This window comes from Charadrius vociferus, unplaced genomic scaffold (assembly GCF_000708025.1).
Source record: "Charadrius vociferus isolate BGI_N301 unplaced genomic scaffold, ASM70802v2 scaffold72, whole genome shotgun sequence".
NCBI classification, from domain to species: Eukaryota; Metazoa; Chordata; class Aves; order Charadriiformes; family Charadriidae; genus Charadrius; species Charadrius vociferus.
This window is the reverse complement of record NW_009647830.1, coordinates 8,764,809-8,784,283: the sequence shown is the minus strand read 5'-3', so window position 1 is coordinate 8,784,283 and position 19,475 is coordinate 8,764,809. Positions and strand designations below refer to the sequence as shown.

Below are 19,475 nucleotides of genomic sequence, written 5' to 3'. Positions count from 1 at the left end.
GGTGTGCCTGTCCAAACCTCATGAAGTTCAACAAGGCCAAGTGCAAGGTCCTGCACTCGGGTTGGGGCAATCCCAAGCACAAATACAGGCAGGGCAGAGAATGGATTGAGAGCAGCCCTGAGGAGAAGGACTTGGGGATGTTGATTGATGAGAAGTTCAACATGAGCCAGCGATGTGCACTTGCAGCCCAGAAAGCCAACCACATCCTGGGCTGTGTCAAAAGAAGCGTGGCCAGCAGATTGAGGGAGGTGATTCTGACTCTCTACTCCGCTCTCATGAGACCCCACCTGGAGTACTGTGTCCAGCTCTGGAGCCCCCAACATAAGAAGGACACAGACCAGTTGGAGCGAGTGCAGAGGAGGGCCACAAAGATGATCAGAGGGCTGGAGCACCTTTCCTACAAAGACAGGCTGAGCTTGGGGTTGTTCAGCGTGGAGAAGAGAAGGCTCCTGGGAGACCTTATAGTGCCCTTCCAGTACCTAAAGGGGGCCTAAAGATGTGGAGGGACTTTTTATCAGGGATTGTAGTGATAGGATGAGTGGTAATGGTCTTAAACTGAAAGAGGGTAGATTAGATATTAGGAAGAAATGCTTTACTTTGAGGGTGGTGAGACACTGGAATAGGTTGACCAGAGAAGTTGTGGATGCCCCACCCCTGGAAGTGTTCAAGGTCAGGTTGGATGGGGCTTTGAGCAACCTGGTCTAACGGGAGGTGTCCCTGCCCATGGCAGGGGGGTTGGAGCTAGATGATCTTTAAGGTCCCTTCCAACCCAAAACATTCTATGATTCTATGAATATGAACAGTCAGAATTCCTCCTTCATATATGTTTCCAGGAGAGCTCTCACAGCCTCAGATGCAATGCAATTGCATCTTTTCCTGGTTTATAGCAAAACCTGACATAGCATCAAAATTGCCAAGCATTTGGTTCATCCATTATGAATCTTGTTTTCTTTCATATACCCGATGGTGGCAGAGCCAGAGTCGATGGACTGTATTGTGTGCTTCATAGGCATGAAGCAGCCAGACAAGGATATGTAACAGTCATCAGTGTAACGAACTTTATGGCACAAGTGAGCAACTGCTTGAAGATTTGCTGAAACCACAGGGAGAGCTAGGCTGCAACACCTGACTTTTTCCACCTTCTTATAAGCTTACGCAACTAAAACCAACAGAAATAAGACAGGTTGGCCTACCTGCATTTAGACCCAGTAACATAGGCTATCGGGTCCTACAGACACAGAAACAGAGCACTCAGTAATAATTCGTTCACATCAGGACTTTATGGAAGGTATAGCAGCAATGTTTAGCTGAGATTGTCTTTTAGCTGACAGGGCTATACCGCAAAGTATAAAGTAGTGTGACAACATCATTAGGACTGTGTTCTGTGCCTACTAATGAGCATAAAAAATTCTGGCAGCTTAAGTTTTGCAGAATGAGTGTTCTGAAAAAAAAATGGTATTTTTTACTTTAGACATTACTTGTGATTTTTTCCCTTGCAGCTATATTATTTCTTGTAATTAATGATTTATTTTAATTACAGAACGCTCTTTTACTTGTTAATTCTCAACTACAATATGTTCCTAGGTGTCACCACAGGAGTTTTGCGAGAAGATGTGGATCAACAGTACTTATTTTTGGAATTATGAGTGTGACGCACTTTCTGCTTATGTGGCTTTATGCAACAAGCACAACATTTGCATTAAATGGAGGACACCCGATTACTGTTGTAAGCAGATAGCCATGTTCTATACCCCAATGTGGCTTTATACTGCTGCACTGTTTACTGATGAATTAAAAATATATTTATTTCTTTTGTTATTGGAAGTACTATTTCATTTTGTCACAGCATTAGTAAATGGGGGTACAAGTTCTTCAGATGTATTGTTTTAGTCAGTGTATCATGAATCAGATTTAATCTTGATTGAATGAATTGCTTATCTAAAATACTGTTAAAAATACAAATGCATGCTTTCCGTGATGCACTCACTTGTTCTTACTACCTGTTTATCCAATCAAATGCTGAAAAAGAGTAACAGCAGCACTCAATGTCCTATTTTTATGACTTGCAGCACTGAGTTGTCCTGAGGGCAAGGAATACCAGCCTTGTGTGCAACCCTGTGAAGCCAAGACGTGCTTGAATAAATGGTTCTATGAAGATTCTCCCTGTTCCTATTTAAGGGAAGACTGTGTGTGTAAAAATGGCACTATTCTGCATAGAACAGACTCTGACCTCTGTATACCTGAAGGAAAATGTAGTAAGTGCAGCAGGACAGAGTGGTTTTGCTGATATGCTAATATTAACTGCAGCTTAGTGTAAGCAATGTTTACACTTCTGTGTCAGTCCCCCGTAAGTGTGAATCTGGTACAGGTCCCTTCAACAAAGCCTAGCTTTATCTCAAGCTGCAGCAGTTTGTGCTTTCAGTTCACTTGGATTCAACACCCACTGCTGATGTACCTCTGTTGGGGGAAAATGATGGTCATTCTTCTGTAGCTCCCAGGCCTTCTTTCCTGGAGTATTCAGGAAGGAATAGCATGGACAGGTTCTTTCCCTTGCAGTCAGTATTTATTTTCACCCATAGAGAAGCATTTATTAATGGGTTTTTTAAGGTAATCATCTTTTCTTGGATTCCTTGATCATAGTACTCCACAGTACTTTTATTTTATGCAATAATTTTGTGCAATTCATAGTTGCTTGTAGGAAAGCTGCGCTCTCTACTTGCTGAAAGGATATAATGTTTTTTGTCTCAGCATGTACAGATAACAAAGGACAACCCCGCTCTGCTGGGGAGATCTGGAATGGGTCCATGAGAGGCTGTTGCATGTATAACTGTTTAGAAAATGGAAGTGTTGTTGCTGTAGAACCTGAATGCAATGAGGATCCACCACCAGTCTGTGAAAGAGAAGGGGAAGTTATCGTCCATGTCATTGAAGAGAGAGCTTGCTGTCCAAAAAAAGTTTGTGGTATGTACCACATTTTTTCTCAGTAACAGAAGTATAAGGTAAGTGCTGACATTCACTGGCAGATGCCAATATTTAGACAGGGTTCACGGTAACATTTTTCAGAAGTGATTTTTAAGTATTCGTGGCTGGTTGGGCCAGCAAAGCAGGCTTCTTTTCTTTGTAAGAGCTGACTCACTGAAATTTTTATTTTTTTTTCTTAGAAGTCCACTAGTGAAACAAAACTTTTGTTAAAAAATGAATTTTTAAGCTCTTGGGTGGAATTTCAAAAGAAATTGATAAATACTCGATGACAGAAGTACCTTGGTAATTGGGGCAGTCATCAGAGCCCATTTGTTTTTCTTATTAGTGCCTTGGTGTCATGAGCAGTATTCTCTGACCTACTGCTGTTTGCCAGAAGCAGTATTCTGTGAGCTGATCACTGAATACTAATATTTTGTCTAGCCGTGGTTGCTAGAAAAAAGGAATAAACTTACTGCTTCTAAAATGTTAAGCAAAAGATACTTATTTCTTCATAACATCTTCAAGGAAAACAAGTACAAATGGTCCAGCTGATAGGGTGCTTTTGCTCATTAGTTAGCTACCTGTAACCAACACCGTATTGTCAATTTGTTTAGGGAATATTTTCACTGGGACATCTTAGCTGGCTTTGTGTGTAGGCAGCAGTAAATACTTGCTTTAAGAGGGATCTAACTGTGCTTGCACAGTGCCACATGAATGGACCTATACCGGCCCTGGGTTGGGCTTGGAGGTCTACATGATGGTATAGAGCACACTTTAAGATGACTTGGGCTGCTCTTAGTTTATGGATCTCAATACTGGATGGTATAAATATCTCCACCTATAGCACTTTTACCTGTATTTATTCAAATATGTCAAAATTGGTTGGTTTTTTTATTCCACAGAATGTAACATGTCATTGTGTGATGCTGCTATTCCAACATGCAAACCTAATGAAAAATTAGTGGTAGGCTACCACCCCCTGTCCTGCTGTCCACAGTACCGATGCGGTAAGGGAAACACAAAAACATAGTTACTGGGACTTTTTTTTTATCACACTTTCCATCATCTTTTGATGTTTGTCTTTAGTGTCACTTTCGATTAACCGTCAATTTGGGGTGTTTCATTCTACTAAAGAGATGAAGAAGACATTTTCTTTATCTTTCTAGTATTGTTTCTGTGACTTTTAAAAATGCTTTTATTTCATAACCCACAGAATGTGATCCTTCAGTTTGTTTCAATGCTTCCCAGCTGGACTGCAGAGAAGATCAATTTATTGTTGAAGCAAAACAGGAAGATCCCTGTTGTTTCTCTTACCTCTGTGGTAAGAAGCTGCTAATATTTTTACAGAAAACTAAGTTAAGTATTTAAGTAAATAATTAAGTACTTACAAAAACAATCCAGAGGTCTAAACCTAGTAACTTTTATCTTTTTACCTAGTATCTTTTATTTCCAACACCATGTTGAACATCATATTTTGTTATGCTTTTATATTTGAATGTCAATCTATAAAAACTCTGTTATCCAAGTAACAAACATAATATCACTGCTATATAGCCTATTAAATAGAATTCACATATGCTAAATTTTCAGTATTTAAAACTGTGTAAATATCTGATTTTTTGTTTTTAATTTAGTTTGTGAGTCCTGTATTGAGCCTGTTCCCTTGTGTAATGAAGGGGAAATTCTCACTGTAGACCTTAATACCATACATTACTGTTGTCCTCATTACTACTGCGGTGAGTGTAATTGTCAGTTCAATACATGACCAAATTTAGTATAAATTACATTCTTGGGGTATAAACGTACAATTGTTCATATATTAAAGCACCTGTAATAAAATAGCTTCCATGTTGTTCCTCTGTTGTACCATTCGTTAATGTTTAGGCAGATTCTTTGTATTTTTAGTTTTTAGGGGAAGGAGCAGGCCAAGAGTTTCAAATACTGCTGAGCTGACTACTGTTCAAACAATGAGCAGGCAGAAGAAAAATATTTGCAGTGTAATGTAGTCACTTTGCTAGCCTTATAAAACACAGAAATTGTACTGTATGTTCTTAACTAATGTCTATAAGTGTTACTGCTTAATTTAGATCAGTGGAGTATTCCTGCATTAACTCTTGACCTATTACAGTCTTTGACTAATTTAATTTGATTAAATTGTCTTCCAGTAAGTTTAGAGCTTAGTGATTTTTACTTCAGCTGGTTCCCCATTTTGGTCTTTCCCTTTTCCTAGTACTTGCATCCAGGTGAAAGTTTCTGCAAGGGCTTTTGTCACTGTTTTTGCCAACTTCTAGCAGCTAGAAACTTAGTATGTGGGTTTTTTTCAGAGTCTTGGTAAGCCTCCTCTCATAAGACAGGCAAGTATTCTCTCATTAGAGTGGTCCTAGGAGGGCAGTTAATCCCTGTTATCTTACAGAAATGTGCCTTACAACAAAGCTGAGATGAAAAAAAAAGCACTTTTTTCCAAAAGCTGTGATTTTAGTTGTCTTTGGTACTGGTTATAAGCTTGAGTCACTCTGAAGCAGGAAGAAAATTAAATGACTTCTGTGTGATCCTTTCTGGAAATTTAAACTTGTTCTGAGGCTACTAAAAGCACTTTTGAAAAACTTGGTTTATTTTTCAGTCCCAAACATAATTGAGATGCTTAAGAAACACAATAAAGAAATCATTATTTTCAGAATGTATAATATTTTTTAGGATTATTTTTTAGTTTTGAAATAGTTTATCAAGAGAAATATAAGCTGGAAAAGTCAAAGGAAATTTGGAGTAAATTCTCATACCTGTCCTTTCCCCCCATTTAGTTTGCGATGAGAATCTTTGTTCGGAGCCCCCTATGAATTGCACAGATGACATGACACTTGTGAAGGAAAAAATACCTGGGCAGTGCTGTCCAGAATGGCACTGTGGTAATTATTGCTTTATTTCTTAGTCACTGCTGTGTAACAATTAGCTAACTGACTAATATGCTTTTCTTGTTCTCTTCTCAGAATGTAGCTGTGAAAACACTACTATGCTGACCTGTAAATTGGTAAGCACTGCCTTTCACTTCTTTTTATTAATAGCGTTCAGCCCTCTTACTCCTCCCTTTCCACTCCTTGTTTCAATTAGCTGTAAAGGGTGATAAGGCTGAACAGGGACAGGCTGGGACACTGCCTCCCAGTCCCCAGCTCAGGCATGGGACTCCATCAAGTGTCTGCACAGTGCTGTCAGCTATTCCCTGGGGAAATTTCACTTTGTATGTTTTAAGGTGTCAAAAGAAGAAAAGCAACTGTTATATTATTCTGTTCAGTGTTGACTTGAAACAATATGCTGCGAAGTTTTTGCCACGTAAACAATTCCTAATTGTTTTTAATAATTAACAAGGGATGAACATTATGATCATATCTATCACCTGGAGAAATGTGTTATTTTGTTAATAATTTATGCTTTTAATTAAAATGGTTTGACGTTATTGAATTCAGCTGATATGAGAAGTCATAAACATTTTGTTCCTCGCATACTTTCTTGTAATAGGGACTGTGATCTGGAAAATAATTATGAGTGAATGTTCAAACTCCCATTATTACCACTGTGACAGGGATATTTTCCCTAGCAAATGCCTGTAGCTTGTCCTTCTCTTCCCCTTACATGAGGACTGCATAACATAAAGTTTAAACAGGAGCTGAGAATTTGAATAGTTTTCATCTGTCTTCTGGAAGAAAATTCATAGAAGGCAGACGTTTGCTAATATATTTATTATTGAAATAACTTTGTATCTCAGGAAAAAATGCTGTTTCAGCCACTCTGCTGCTTATATGCATTCCTAGGGAAAATGAAGTGCTTTGCTCCTGTTTAGAGAGATAAATACATTGAATAACTCTGAATGTGCTACTGTTTCTTGAGTACACTGCAATTTTTCTTGTTTATGAAAGAAGCGGTGGAAGTGATGAAAGTAGTATTTTACATTTTTAGAGAAAAACTGTCTGTTTGGCGCTACATATAATTGTGCATGACTTTGCAAACTCTTTTATCTTTTTACACTAAGGGAGAAGTTAAAAAAATAGATAGTAGCATATCCAGCGCTTGTGGATGCACTCACTACATTTGTGGTAACTTTTTCACATTCCTATCTGTTTTGTTTTAGCTTACAGTAAAAAGGGCATGCAGAGAAAGCAGAAATAGGACCCTAATAACCTTCTCAAATGTAATCACCCTTTTATCTTGATTTTATGGGTGCCTACCTAGTTATGCAATTCTGCTCTCTTTTCTGAATATGATGCTTTGTCTGCTAACCCATCCATTTTGTGTCTGTTCTGGTGGGGGTGTAGGAGTGTCATAATTTTGGTTTCAGTCGGGTATGGTCTCTCTGGTGAGAGGCAGATAGGCGGCAGGTTGTGAACCTTAGCTGAGTGTGAGCAGTTCGACTGCTCCGAGTCCACTCTTGAGCACACACGAGATGACATCTCACACCAGAGCAACAGACCTGTCCAGCCAGCATGAGGGTAGGTGCCTAACCTTCAGATCACACCTCTGCTCCCTTCCCTCACTCAGCTACCCCATGCAGACTAAATTTCAGCTGCACTGTGCATGGAGGTCCTTGAGGTATGCTGCAATCCTGACTGCAGCCGAGGCTAAACTGCCTCCGGGAGCAAACTATACACACACACACGGAGTACAACTTGAGCATATTACTATCCCACAGGTAATTGTAAACGTACAAGTTTAATTGACAGAAAGGCTACATTTTGTGATGTATAAAATCATTCATATAGTGTACTTAGACCAATGTTAAATATTAAAAGTCTTTAAAAAGAAGAGCAACAGATTTTATTTTTTTTTTTACTTCCATTGTAGGCAGTTCTGCATTTTGTAGCATTTTCTGAAGCTGAATTATACCTCCTCCTCCCCTCCCCCCCATTTGGTAATTAAACCCACAAACCAATTGGGTCTAAAAGTTAGAAAACTTTTGCAAAGCGTAGGACTGCCCTACTTTTGTCTTCAGTGATTCTGTTAATTTGCTTGATGATTCCCCCGCCCCGGTAACATCTATTTCTTTTGGTGTTAGAGAAGGATGATGTCTGTATCTTCCAAGAGGTGACAGTACTGAATCCTGGGCAGTCAGTGGTTCAGTACTTGGATGGAGACCTTTGTTACACTGTACAGTGTTTACAAGAAAAAGATCAGATCACGGGATACAATGCCATGCATTTTACAATGGTGAACTGTTCCCAGCAATGTGAAGCTGTGAGTATTCTTAATATACTGGAATGGTGCAATTTGTGACCACAACTGCGCAATTAGGATAAAAGTCAAAGTGAAGACTTTCGCTAGTCCTGTTTGCTCAGCAAGAACTTGAGAACTTAACAGTGATGATGTGTGTATCTTGTGCCTGCAGCATTATTTCGAGAGGCAATTTCTAGTAGCATACGTAAACATATCCATCCATCCATATATTGTTTCTCTTGGTATTTTTAGTTTCAGAAATCAATGAATTTTCACGTAGTGTATGTTAAAAAATACTTTTTTTTTTTTTTTTTGCTTTCCTTTCTTCCCAGCATCAAATATATATGCCTTCTGCTAGTCACCATACTTGTTGTGGTACCTGTCAAAATGTGTCCTGCTCTTTTCATACTGAGAATGGAACACTAATTGTGTATGAGGTAAGTGCCTCTGGACAGAGACAGAAAATAACTATAATGGTACGATAAACAGGTGTCTGAAAGTCACTTCTTAGTTAACTCGTGCTGTGAGTCTTGCTTCATACATCCTTACTGCTGGTTATGCACTTAGGGACTATTTATGGTATATGATTGGAAAAAAGTGTGTTTATTTAAAGACCTGCCATTTCACACAAGGTGAATACCTTATTTCATTTTATTGCTTGTAATATTTTCTACAAAGATAGATGAATGTCATCATTTACTTAAGGTTGGATATGTTCTAAGTGCAAGGTAGGAATCAAATTGCATCTCTAAGTCATAGACTGGGATCTAGATGAGTTCGGCATTTCTGAGTCCACATCAGGACTCCTATGTCCCCCTCCTCCCAGGACCACTCTTCTCCCCATTCTCTGGTTTCTACAGAAGGGAAGTGTGCAAACTGAAGCACTGAGGTTCAGGATCCTGATGGTGCGTTCCAGCATCCACATACCACAAATTTAGATGTGGCCACGACTTAGTTCACACTTCCCATCGCTTCTGGAGCAAAAGAAAGTATTGGACTTTCCTCCCGCTGCAAAGCCCTTTCATTCTGCACTAGGACACCCACGCTGGGCAGTATGCTGGAGAGTAGAGCCATGGCTGCAGGGAGGAGTAGTCACTGGTAGTCAGTAGATGGGTTTTCCCTTTGCTGCCTATGGGTGGTTTGCAACAAACTTTCAACTCCAGTAGGTACTACAGCATGAAGGCACCACTTTTACAGACATTTGGAGTTGGAGATAATGCTGAAATGTTTTGTCTTTCCTGACAATGGTTTTGTTTTATATATTCAGGAGGGAAGCACCTGGAGCTCCAACTGCACCAACTACAAATGTGCTAAGACTGCAGCAGGGGCCATCATACTGGCATCAAGTGTTGTCTGTCCCCCTTTTAATGACACTGAGTGCACAAAGGTTTGTACTTTTGGTGAGGTAAGTGACAATAACTGATCTGGAGTTTGGCTTACACTTGACAATGCATGCATACCTCATGCACTTCCCTTAAACTAAAAAAGTGGTAAGTAAAAACACGTAAGTGACCAATTTACAGTCTTGTTTTCTATGTTCCTGTTTGCTTTCTGACTGACAAAATATCTGTGATGAGTATGAAAGTTTGCGTTGGGTCTTAATGATGACTGCACTTAAATTATTGTGGAATTGGAGTCACGCTTGACATACCACTATGCAAAATGATGATCACTATGTCTTACTTTAGTTTGGACTAACACTTTGCCAAGTTTGTAGTACACATACACTAAACAAATTGGACCGAGCAATGTAGAAATGCTGCATATAAAAGTGGGCTATATTAAAAATTCCTTAAGCTGTTGCAAAGATTAGAAAGATGACAGAGTATATATAAACTTTGTATAACATAAAAAAAATTATCTATAATGCATGAAAGGATATCTACCTACATGATATATCTAAAAATGTAAATGTGGCATATCCGTATAAACTGGTTTGAAGAATGTGGATGCTTCATGTACATTACATATTTGTTTACAATTTTAACTTTTCATTTAGTATTTCTCTAGCTTTATAATAATTCTTATAATCCTAGTTTTTGCACTTGCAGTACACCATATATTTAATATAAGCTACAAATAGTAATAAAATAAATATACATGTAGAGAGGGTAAGTACCAGAGCTGCCTTGACTACAGATTATAAATTTAGCACAAGTCCTACTTATCCATTGCATTTGTTTAAAAAAGTCCTTATTTCTTCCAATCCTCAAGAAGGCATTCTATCTAAAATTCATGCCTGTTCTACTTTGATGTTATGCTTCAGTTTCTTCCCTGGAATCCCTTTGTCACCATCTATTAGGATTTTCCCTTAGTAATAATGGTTAAGTTTTTAAAGAACAGAGCCCTAAAATTAACTTCCTGACTCAGTCTGACCTGTTTTTCAGAGATGCTGAACATAGACTTGAGCCAGTAGTCAAGGAGAAAGCTCTTCTGACAGGCAGCTCAGGATAATTTAGGAATATGGATTTAAGAGGCTGTGTTTCAGTGATCATTTAAGAAGTTCTTGAACAACTCATTCAGTAATTTTTCTGTAACAAGATAAAAAATACATGCTAGCATGAAAAGATGGAAGTTTAAAATGTCTTTTTTCTGTTGTTTTAAGAGTGCTATTTATGGTGAGTTGTCTGCTTGATATGCAGTTCTGAGCTATGCACTAAAATTGCAGACATTTGTTCCCAGCTTGCATCCATTCCAACAGATTCTGACAGTCACTCTCTCTCCCTCTCATGCTCTCTTTTAATTTCAAAAGGATATTTTCTTCACTTTGATATATTTTTACTTTCTTGTTAACAAGCAACTTTAGAAGAAAACAATAATAGGCTATAATTGTTTCAGAAAAAGTAGAGCGCAAAAATGGTTCTGAATTTCTGCAGTTAATGTTCTCTTTCAAAAGTGTGTATATATATGCATATATATTTAATCTTGTAAAGAGCTACTTACTAGGTATTAATTTTCTCCTTGGCATATGAACAGTATAAATCCTTTTTTACATCATCAGCAACGCTGCATACATTAATTTTTAAACTGCCCTAATAAATCTCAGTGGTGGGGAAAGAGATGGTAGTGGATGATATAAAATGATGCTCACAGAAACTAAGTGGCTTATTCAAAGGAGACCAGATCAGATCGGATAAGCAGTGACAAGTTCATTTTCAATGGTAAAGGCTCTAAAGCGTTTGTGAACCAAACCTTCAGATGATACATATCTGTATTCTCTTGATTTCAGTAATACTATCTTTTATTAGTTAGGCATCTTTAAAACATGGAATGTCTTGAGATACAATTCACATTTGCATTGGGCACAGTCTTTTTTGATATATTCTCCTTTTATTTTCCTAGAACGGAGGAATTGTGCAGACGTATAATGATGGCTGCTGCAAGACCTGTAAGTGATAAAGGCTGCCATATGTGCTAGTTTGGCTTTGGTTTTGCAGGGCTGTGTTTTTTAACCTCAGTTGCTGGGACATAATGAAGGAAAAAGCATGCAGTCCCCCCAAAAATCACATAAAATCATTATAGTTACCTAACTACTCCTATTAAAAGGTCTTGCTTCATTTGGCTGCTGACTTGGTGATTTTTAACATTATTGTTCTGGAGTATAACCAAATCTCTCCAAGTATAACCTGTGGAAGATGAAAAGTCATCTCGATTAAAATAATGAAAACATTCTCTTTATTGCTAAGCTGACTCTAAAATATTGCCTATATGATTTTCACCATAAAAGACAAGGAATTTCACCTCTAAAATGATTTCTAATTCGATGATGTTTTGAAATATGTCTCCAAACTTTCCAATTTATTCTGTATCAGTAGGATCTATTTTCTAGGGCCAAAATACTGGAATTATTTTTTTTTTAATCACAAATGAGGAAAAGTTATAGTAATAGCAACCCTTATATAAAATTGACTTTTTAATATCTGGGAATTCAGTCACATTTTCTGAGTGTGTAACTTCAAAATATGATGAATTGTTACACAAGCTTATATAAAGGTTTCATAAGTTATGCAATTTTAAAAGTAGATTGAAAACAAAATTATTTTCCTGCAGTTTTGACTAGGAAAGGTTTTATTATCAAGGTATATAATTATATATACATAAAAATAAAACACTGTTGTGTAAAACTCATTGCACAGAGCAAGAAGGTGCTGAATGCCACAGATAATCCTCCCCCCTCTTTTTGGGCCTTTTTTGTGTTCAACATTAGAGTTAAAATATATAAGCAAATTAGCCTTTAGAATTTTTTTATTACTTAACAATATTGAATAAGAAGTTACAGACTTATTACCATATATTGCGAAGTTATTAAATAAAATTCAGAAGTGCAATGTATTGTAAATAACTTTGCAATATAAAGGGCAATATTCATATTTATCAAACACAGAACAATACTCAAAGTTTCCAAGTTACACAAAGCTTTGCAAGTGAACTGCAAGTATTGTTCTATCATAGTCAAAACACAGAAAATAACAGTTGTTTTAATACAAAGGAATACTTTTTTTCTAAAAATGAGAATCAGCAGAGAAAAGTAACACACCAGAATTGTGCTAAGATCTTATTAATCAATATTCTTTCTCTAATGGGATAAACTATGTTGAAAAATATTTAACTAAACCCCCTCAAATTAGGTTGGCTTTATTTAGAAAATTAGTCTAAAGAATTAATGGCTACTGGTTTTCTGTTGACCAGGAAGATTTATAATTTTGGCCATATTCTGTGGCCTCAGGAAAGGCATTGTTATACTTCAGAAATAACTTGCTGAGGTGGCTGCTAAAAGACCAGATATAATTCATACAATTATATGCTCTTTTATTTTTATTTTAATTTTGCTTTATTTTTAACTAAAAGCATGTGCCCTGTGGTGAAGCAGTTAAAAAGAGTACTTATAAATAGAGCTTGCAACACCTTGGGGTTTTAATGGGGACAAATAACCTTTCCGAAAGAGCTTGATTCAATGCATGCAAAGTGAGTGCATATATTTAATTCTTACCTTGCCATAGAGAGTGTCATTGCAAAAGTTTGGTTTACAAGGAAGCATCATTCCAGTTTTGTGTTAACCGGGAGAATAATAAAGTTTAGGCCATCTTTAGTGAGACCTGAAGCAGCTGCAGGCTTTCTAAATTTGGAAGACTAACAGGAAAGCTCATCACCTTTTGCTAAACGAAAAATTGCAGTTGGCAGTGTAAGAATTAATGAAATGTCATTTATATGAAAATGTTTTTATTTCATGAGAAACTTATATTCCTAATGATTCTGCCAGGTTCTGGATTGGGTCTATTACCCTTTGCCATTAGTCCAGTAGTGCCTACTGATAGTATTAATTGTGAACCAGGTATTATTTTTAATAACGTATTTTCTTTTCTTAATAATAGTGTAAGCACTGCTTGATATATGTGTATAGCTATCATCACCATTAAATGCGACCATGCAGTTACTGGTGCTGGGCCTGATACTGAGAGATGCTGATCCCCTGTTGGCCTCCCAGACAGTGTTTTTCTAAAGCCTGGTTAGGGTTCACTGCTCAGCACCTGTCAGAATTAGGTTCATCCATTTATGGTACATACTACTGACGGTTCTTCCTCCTGTTCATTTCTGAAATCAGTTTTATTCCATGAACTTACTGTACAGGGTACCTGTAACAAGAAATGTTACTTCAAAAAATACCATCCTCCTGACTACTGTTACCAAGAGATTCTAAATCTGATCACAGGTCTCTGAATTTAATGACTGAACTATTTTTGCCTTAAAATAGAGCAAGAGTGTGCATTACTGCCCGGTCTCACCTTTGCAGATATGGATTCATGCTGTATTTCTGCTTTGTCACAAATAACATGTTTTACAAAGTTATGAAAATGTTGGGGGTGGGGGGAAATGTACAATTACAATCACGCATTAATAAATACTCTTTACACCATAAATTACAGAATTTTACAGAACTGTTGCATTATGATCATAATTATTTGCTTTTAAGGATAGGTAAGTCACTGAAACTCCTTACTCAAATAAGGAGTGAGTAAAAAAATCACACCCGATACTGAATACAGATCTTCTTGACAGTTGAAGATGGGAGAGAGAAAAGTATAGCAGTAGAGTTTTCACTAGACATCAGCACCTTATACTCTGAAATGTCATGTATCTCTATACAACCTGTACAAGTACAAAGATTGTGTTGTCGACACATATTCATGCTGGCAAGCGCTTCCTGATGGAAATACCAGATGACTTATTTTTCTTACGTGTTGCTGAGGAAGGAAAACCAAGATGCTGTAGGCTGTAACAGCTTCGATCATACAGTGATCTGCCAGTTCAGTAGGAGAATCTTGTTTGATCCTGCAATGTGCAGATTAAAATCTAGCTGCACTCTGGGGCCAGGCTAATTTTTAGATACCCGGTGGAGCTATGGCTGCGGAATACCTTGGTTACTCAGAGCTCATCTATCTTATAAAAGTGCTCACAAGCTTCTGGGGGACAGAAAAGTTGTTTTTGTGTACACCCAACCATAAAGGCATGTGCCAAAGGTGGAGAACTTCTGCTGAATAGCGCTTATTATTTTATACGCTGGATGTCCAGAATGGTTGCGTAGCAAAACCAATAGATGATTTTGATGCGTAGTGAAATTGGAGATCTAAATAACTGCTGTTACACAGATAGCAATAACAAACAGTCTGATATGGACTGCCGCATCAAAGATTGTACTTTTAATTGTTTCAGTGTTACATTACGATTTTTATTATGCTAAAAATGGCTTTGCACTGTACAGCTTTGTTGGAAAAATAAAATAAAAGAACTATCAATATTTCCCAAAATGTACTTAAAAACACAGTATTTCCCTAATCCTAGATCCATATGCTGACTCAGTGCTACATGCTTCAGTTCTGCAGGTGAAAACTGCACCATATTTAGCAAATATACGCAGCCCTCTCTTTCAAAGCTTCCTTGAGGGACATCTTTCTCAAAACTATACTGAAATTATATAGTTCTATTTAAAATCTAAACATTCAAAATAGCATTAAGGTTGTAATCACATTCACAGCTTTACCTTCTCAGATGTTAAGTTCTGAAAATTTTCTAAAATGCAGACTCAAAATCTTATTTACATTCAATATTCCTATTAAAAGAGAATGAATTTTATTACTATTCAAAATCACTTGAGATATCTCTTTTTTCTAATTGCTTATATGTCTTGCCATATATGCAATTTAAAATAAAATTAATATTCTAACATTTATAAAATATGTATACCTTAACGGGCCATTTAATGCCTCACATGTGCCAGCTATAAAATCAGTAGTACTGCAAAGGAAATGTTTATTAATATATGAGATTTTTTTTCTAAACCATATTTAATTATGGAATTGATAATTTCAGTGTGTACATTCAGGCAAAGTATGATTATTAAAATTATTTTCATATTTTCACTTTTTTAGTAGCAAATACAGTACAAAAAGTGTACTGATTCAGTATGCATTTTCTGTATTTTATCAGGCAAAAAGGAAGAAAGGATTTGCCAGAAAATGACAATCAGGACAACCATAAGAAAAAATGACTGTATAAGTCAAAGCCCGGTAAGCATAAAAGACCTGTGTTTCATGCTGGGCCTACGGCGCACCATGTCAAGTATTAAGAAGTGGGTTATAGCTATCAGCAAGCAACAAAAAATGTTGCTATCTTCTCAAAAGCAGACCTTTGACCCTAGGAATGTTATCCTACTCACAAACCGAGTAAAATTAGCTGTTTCTATGGCTGAAAGACTGAGCCCTCCTACCTGGAAAAACATCTGGCTTCAAATGAAAAGTACACAGCATAATTGCTTGTAACTAACAAAGGCGCTGAACTCTTCACCGTGAAATAACTCAGAAAGAGGAGCAGAAATGCTTCCACTTAGGATGTGATGGAAACACTGCTGCATTCCTCTTGGAAGACCTTTACTCTCTGGCTGTCTTCTCCTCCACATAGCATGTGTCTCCATATCATAAATTCATGTTCCCATTTATTTATGGGTCTGCTTAAGACATGTTATTTCTCAGCTTTTTTGTAGCCCCACCTATAAAACGCAAGACATGTCTGAGCAGCAAACGTGCTTCTCGTAGCATTTAAAGGAGAAGCAATTGGCGCAGAGACTTCCAAAAAGTCTCTGGTAAGATGCTATTGAAGAGCTTAAACAGTCATAAAGAAAGCAGCAAAATATCATCACAGATTGAAAGCCAATCAGGTTAATTTCCATCCTGTTTATGTAGTTTTAGAAGAACAGTTAGTAATGAGGGAGTATAAATATGTAGATGAAATTACAGTTATTTGCCATAGTTAAGAGAAGACTGTGGAGACCTTCACAGATAATTTGACAACCTACGTGAAGGGACGGCAATATGACAAAATAAAGACGTGGTATTGACTGAAGGAAAGAATATTAAAAAGAAAGATTGGTCAAACCTCATAGGTTTTTAAGCTAGCTGAAAAGGACCTTGCCCTTGCATCCAGTTCTGCGAAACCTTCTGTTAAATGCTCTCCTGCATACGGAAAGGCTAACTAAGAGTTATGACATTTAGGGAATAGGACAGGGAGTGGAAACACACTCGTTGTAGTGTCTCTTACGAGCCGATGGTGCAGTACTACTGAGGGTGCTCTGGGCAGTTATGGTCCCTCCACATTGCTGCAGAACTAGAGAGGGTTCAGAGAGGTGCAACGAGAATGTTGGCCAGGTCATTCCACAAATGGCGCAACAAATGATGCCTTCATTTTATGGCTTACTACTGTAGACTCTTGATCTTTTCTTCCCTCTCTACCCACCTTCCAAAAAGACCTACCCCTGTCCCACCTCCTTCCATATTACAACGCCGTTTCCCCAACTATTTTCTTGTTTCCCGTTTCCTTGATGGCTCCCCACCCTTCCCACAGCGCAGGTTTCCTTACATTTCACCCAGAAGTACCTCCAGATTTTCATGTCCTCAAAATCTCTGTTCATACCCTTAGCTCCACTGCCTTTCCCCTTCAGCTCTCTCACTGCAAAACCGTTGGCACTCTCTTTCAGTAGTGTGATTTTGGCCCATCAAATAGTGGTATCTGCTATGGCTGGTTGGGAACTGCATAAGAGTTCTTTGGCCAGGTTAATGCCGTCAAACTTCAGATAGGGCTGAGTATAATTATATTTAATTAATTAGTGACTGAGAATATTAGTGCTTTGGACAAGGTCTTTTTTTCTCCCTGTCAAATTTCAGGAAAGCTGTAAGAGCAACCTTTTGGTCTAATTTGTTTGGATATGGCCCATTTGGTCACAGGCTGTTTGGAAGGGAGTGGATCAAAGCATCTTTCATACGCCTCACTTGCATAAGAAATCAGATTTAAAACTATCACAAAAAAGAACCACATCTAGTATGCCTGTTCTCGATTTCACAGCATATCGACTCTGCTTAAGTCTAAATTAAAATATATCGATTTCTTTTCTATCAGAATATCAGGTAACAAGACTCTTCACTTAATGTATTAGTGAGAGAAAGCTTAGCTCTGCTCAGTCTAGAGCACAAATAATGTTACAGCCAGTCTCTGCCCTTGCCGGTTTGTTACTGCAGCTACTTTTTGGATGTAGTTGTTACAGTGATAACGCAGCTAATATTTGTGTGCCCTTAGTCACAAGCAGTATGAATAACAAAGGGAAAAACTTTTGCTCTGGTATGCTCTTCCTCTTGAAACTTCAAGGAGAATAGATTTTCCTTCTTATTCCTTATTTCCTTATTATTATTCCTCTTGCTTAGGAGAATTTAACTTTTCAGCAGTGAACATGAAAAGAACATGAATTTATCTACACTGAAGTTATTAATTTGTAAACTAGGATACATATCTACTAGAGTAGATTTCGGTATCTACAGCACAATGTTTTGCTCAAGGTTAAGACAGAATGCATGGTTAAATGACCAAAAAAAGTTTAATTAAAAAAAAAAAAAGAAAATGTGTCTACACTTAGAATGAATTTTAGAAGATAAAATATTTTTTTAAGACCAGAGTCCTTTTCAAATCTAAAAATGGGGTTTAATCACAAAAGAGTTTGAAATGTACTATCTTTATAACATAATCTGAGATCTCTAACTTCAGTTATTCTTTTACTCAGATAAATGTGGCTTCTTGTGATGGAAAGTGCCCGTCTGCAACAATTTTCAATGTCAATATTGATAGCCATTTGAGATTCTGTAAATGTTGTCGCGAAAATGGAACACGTAATCTGACTGTGCCACTACGCTGCTCAGGAAATGGCACTGAAATTATGTACGTCATTCAAGAGCCTATAGACTGCTCGTGCCAATGGAACTGAACATTACTGTGGATGTTATTTAATGGAAGAATTAAAATGGATTTCCTTTCACCAGAGTCTCTTTTTTGACCTTGGATGGCTACAGGACTCTGCAGGGAAAAAAAAATTAAAATGTCCTCAATTATGGTTTATAATGTAACTTTTCACAAATTTAGTAGAGATTATGTTGTTCATTGTTCTTCAAATTTTCTTTTTAAATATTGGCATGTATACAAAGAAAAATATAAATCCTTTCGACAAGGTATAATTTAGCCATCATTTATTTCTACTCATTGGATTTCCAATGAGTTGTTGAAAGATGGTTAATATCTGTGTTTCCAGAGTTTTAAAATTTTGGATTGTGGCTTCCTATCAAAGTTTAGAATTTCTCAGTGGTTCTTTTCCTTTCACTTGGAAACTTCCAATTCAGAACCATCACTGGTCCCATGTTTAAATGGGAAAGAAGCATATTATTGTTTTGAGAATGACTGAATTAATTTATTAAAAAAATAGTGGGTTCAACTGAAACACTTTTCTGTATTGCTGAAAAGTCTATCTTTTGTCCATTAAGCTGTTGTGAATGAAGAGACTCTGACTACACTGTAAGTCACTGAGAAACACCACGACTGTGGTCTGTAAGTACCTGTAGTATATCTCCACAGCACATAGTAGAATCATAATAATGTCTTTAAACCTTTGACATATGTTTAATTTTGATATGAATATGAAGCATGACTAGGCAAAGGCTGAAGAGTTCCAAGCTTTTGTGCCTAAGCTGTTTCTGATATGAAGGATTCTATTTTATCTCAGTTTTTCAGTTTTCACAAATAAGGAATTGGCTGTCTGCTAGCTGTAGAATAAGATTTGATGTATATATATATTTATTGAAAAAACAGGAACTGCACATTTTAACTAGTCATAATAGGTTTCTTCCTTTGTTTTCCAGTTTGAAGATTTGTGTTCAGTATATTTTTACAAAACATGTATAACCTGTTTAATTTTTTTTTTGAAATATTGAGATTTGGACGATTGA

General features: G+C 37.1%; 1 protein-coding gene across 1 annotated transcript in view; it reads left to right on the top strand.

Annotated features, from left to right (window-relative positions):
* Positions 1–18,463, top strand: part of OTOGL (otogelin-like) — a 97,316-nt gene extending 78,853 nt beyond the window's left edge. Inside the window, 15 exon segments of the mRNA XM_009882672.1 lie at positions 1,585–1,726; positions 2,070–2,255; positions 2,749–2,961; positions 3,864–3,968; positions 4,175–4,282; positions 4,596–4,697; positions 5,760–5,864; positions 5,946–5,986; positions 6,983–7,046; positions 8,003–8,181; positions 8,493–8,597; positions 9,428–9,547; positions 11,503–11,548; positions 15,646–15,725; positions 18,263–18,463. Of these exon segments, the coding sequence (XP_009880974.1) occupies positions 1,585–1,726; positions 2,070–2,255; positions 2,749–2,961; positions 3,864–3,968; positions 4,175–4,282; positions 4,596–4,697; positions 5,760–5,864; positions 5,946–5,986; positions 6,983–7,046; positions 8,003–8,181; positions 8,493–8,597; positions 9,428–9,547; positions 11,503–11,548; positions 15,646–15,725; positions 18,263–18,463 (1,797 nt within the window).
* Positions 18,464–19,475: the final 1,012 nt, after the last annotated feature.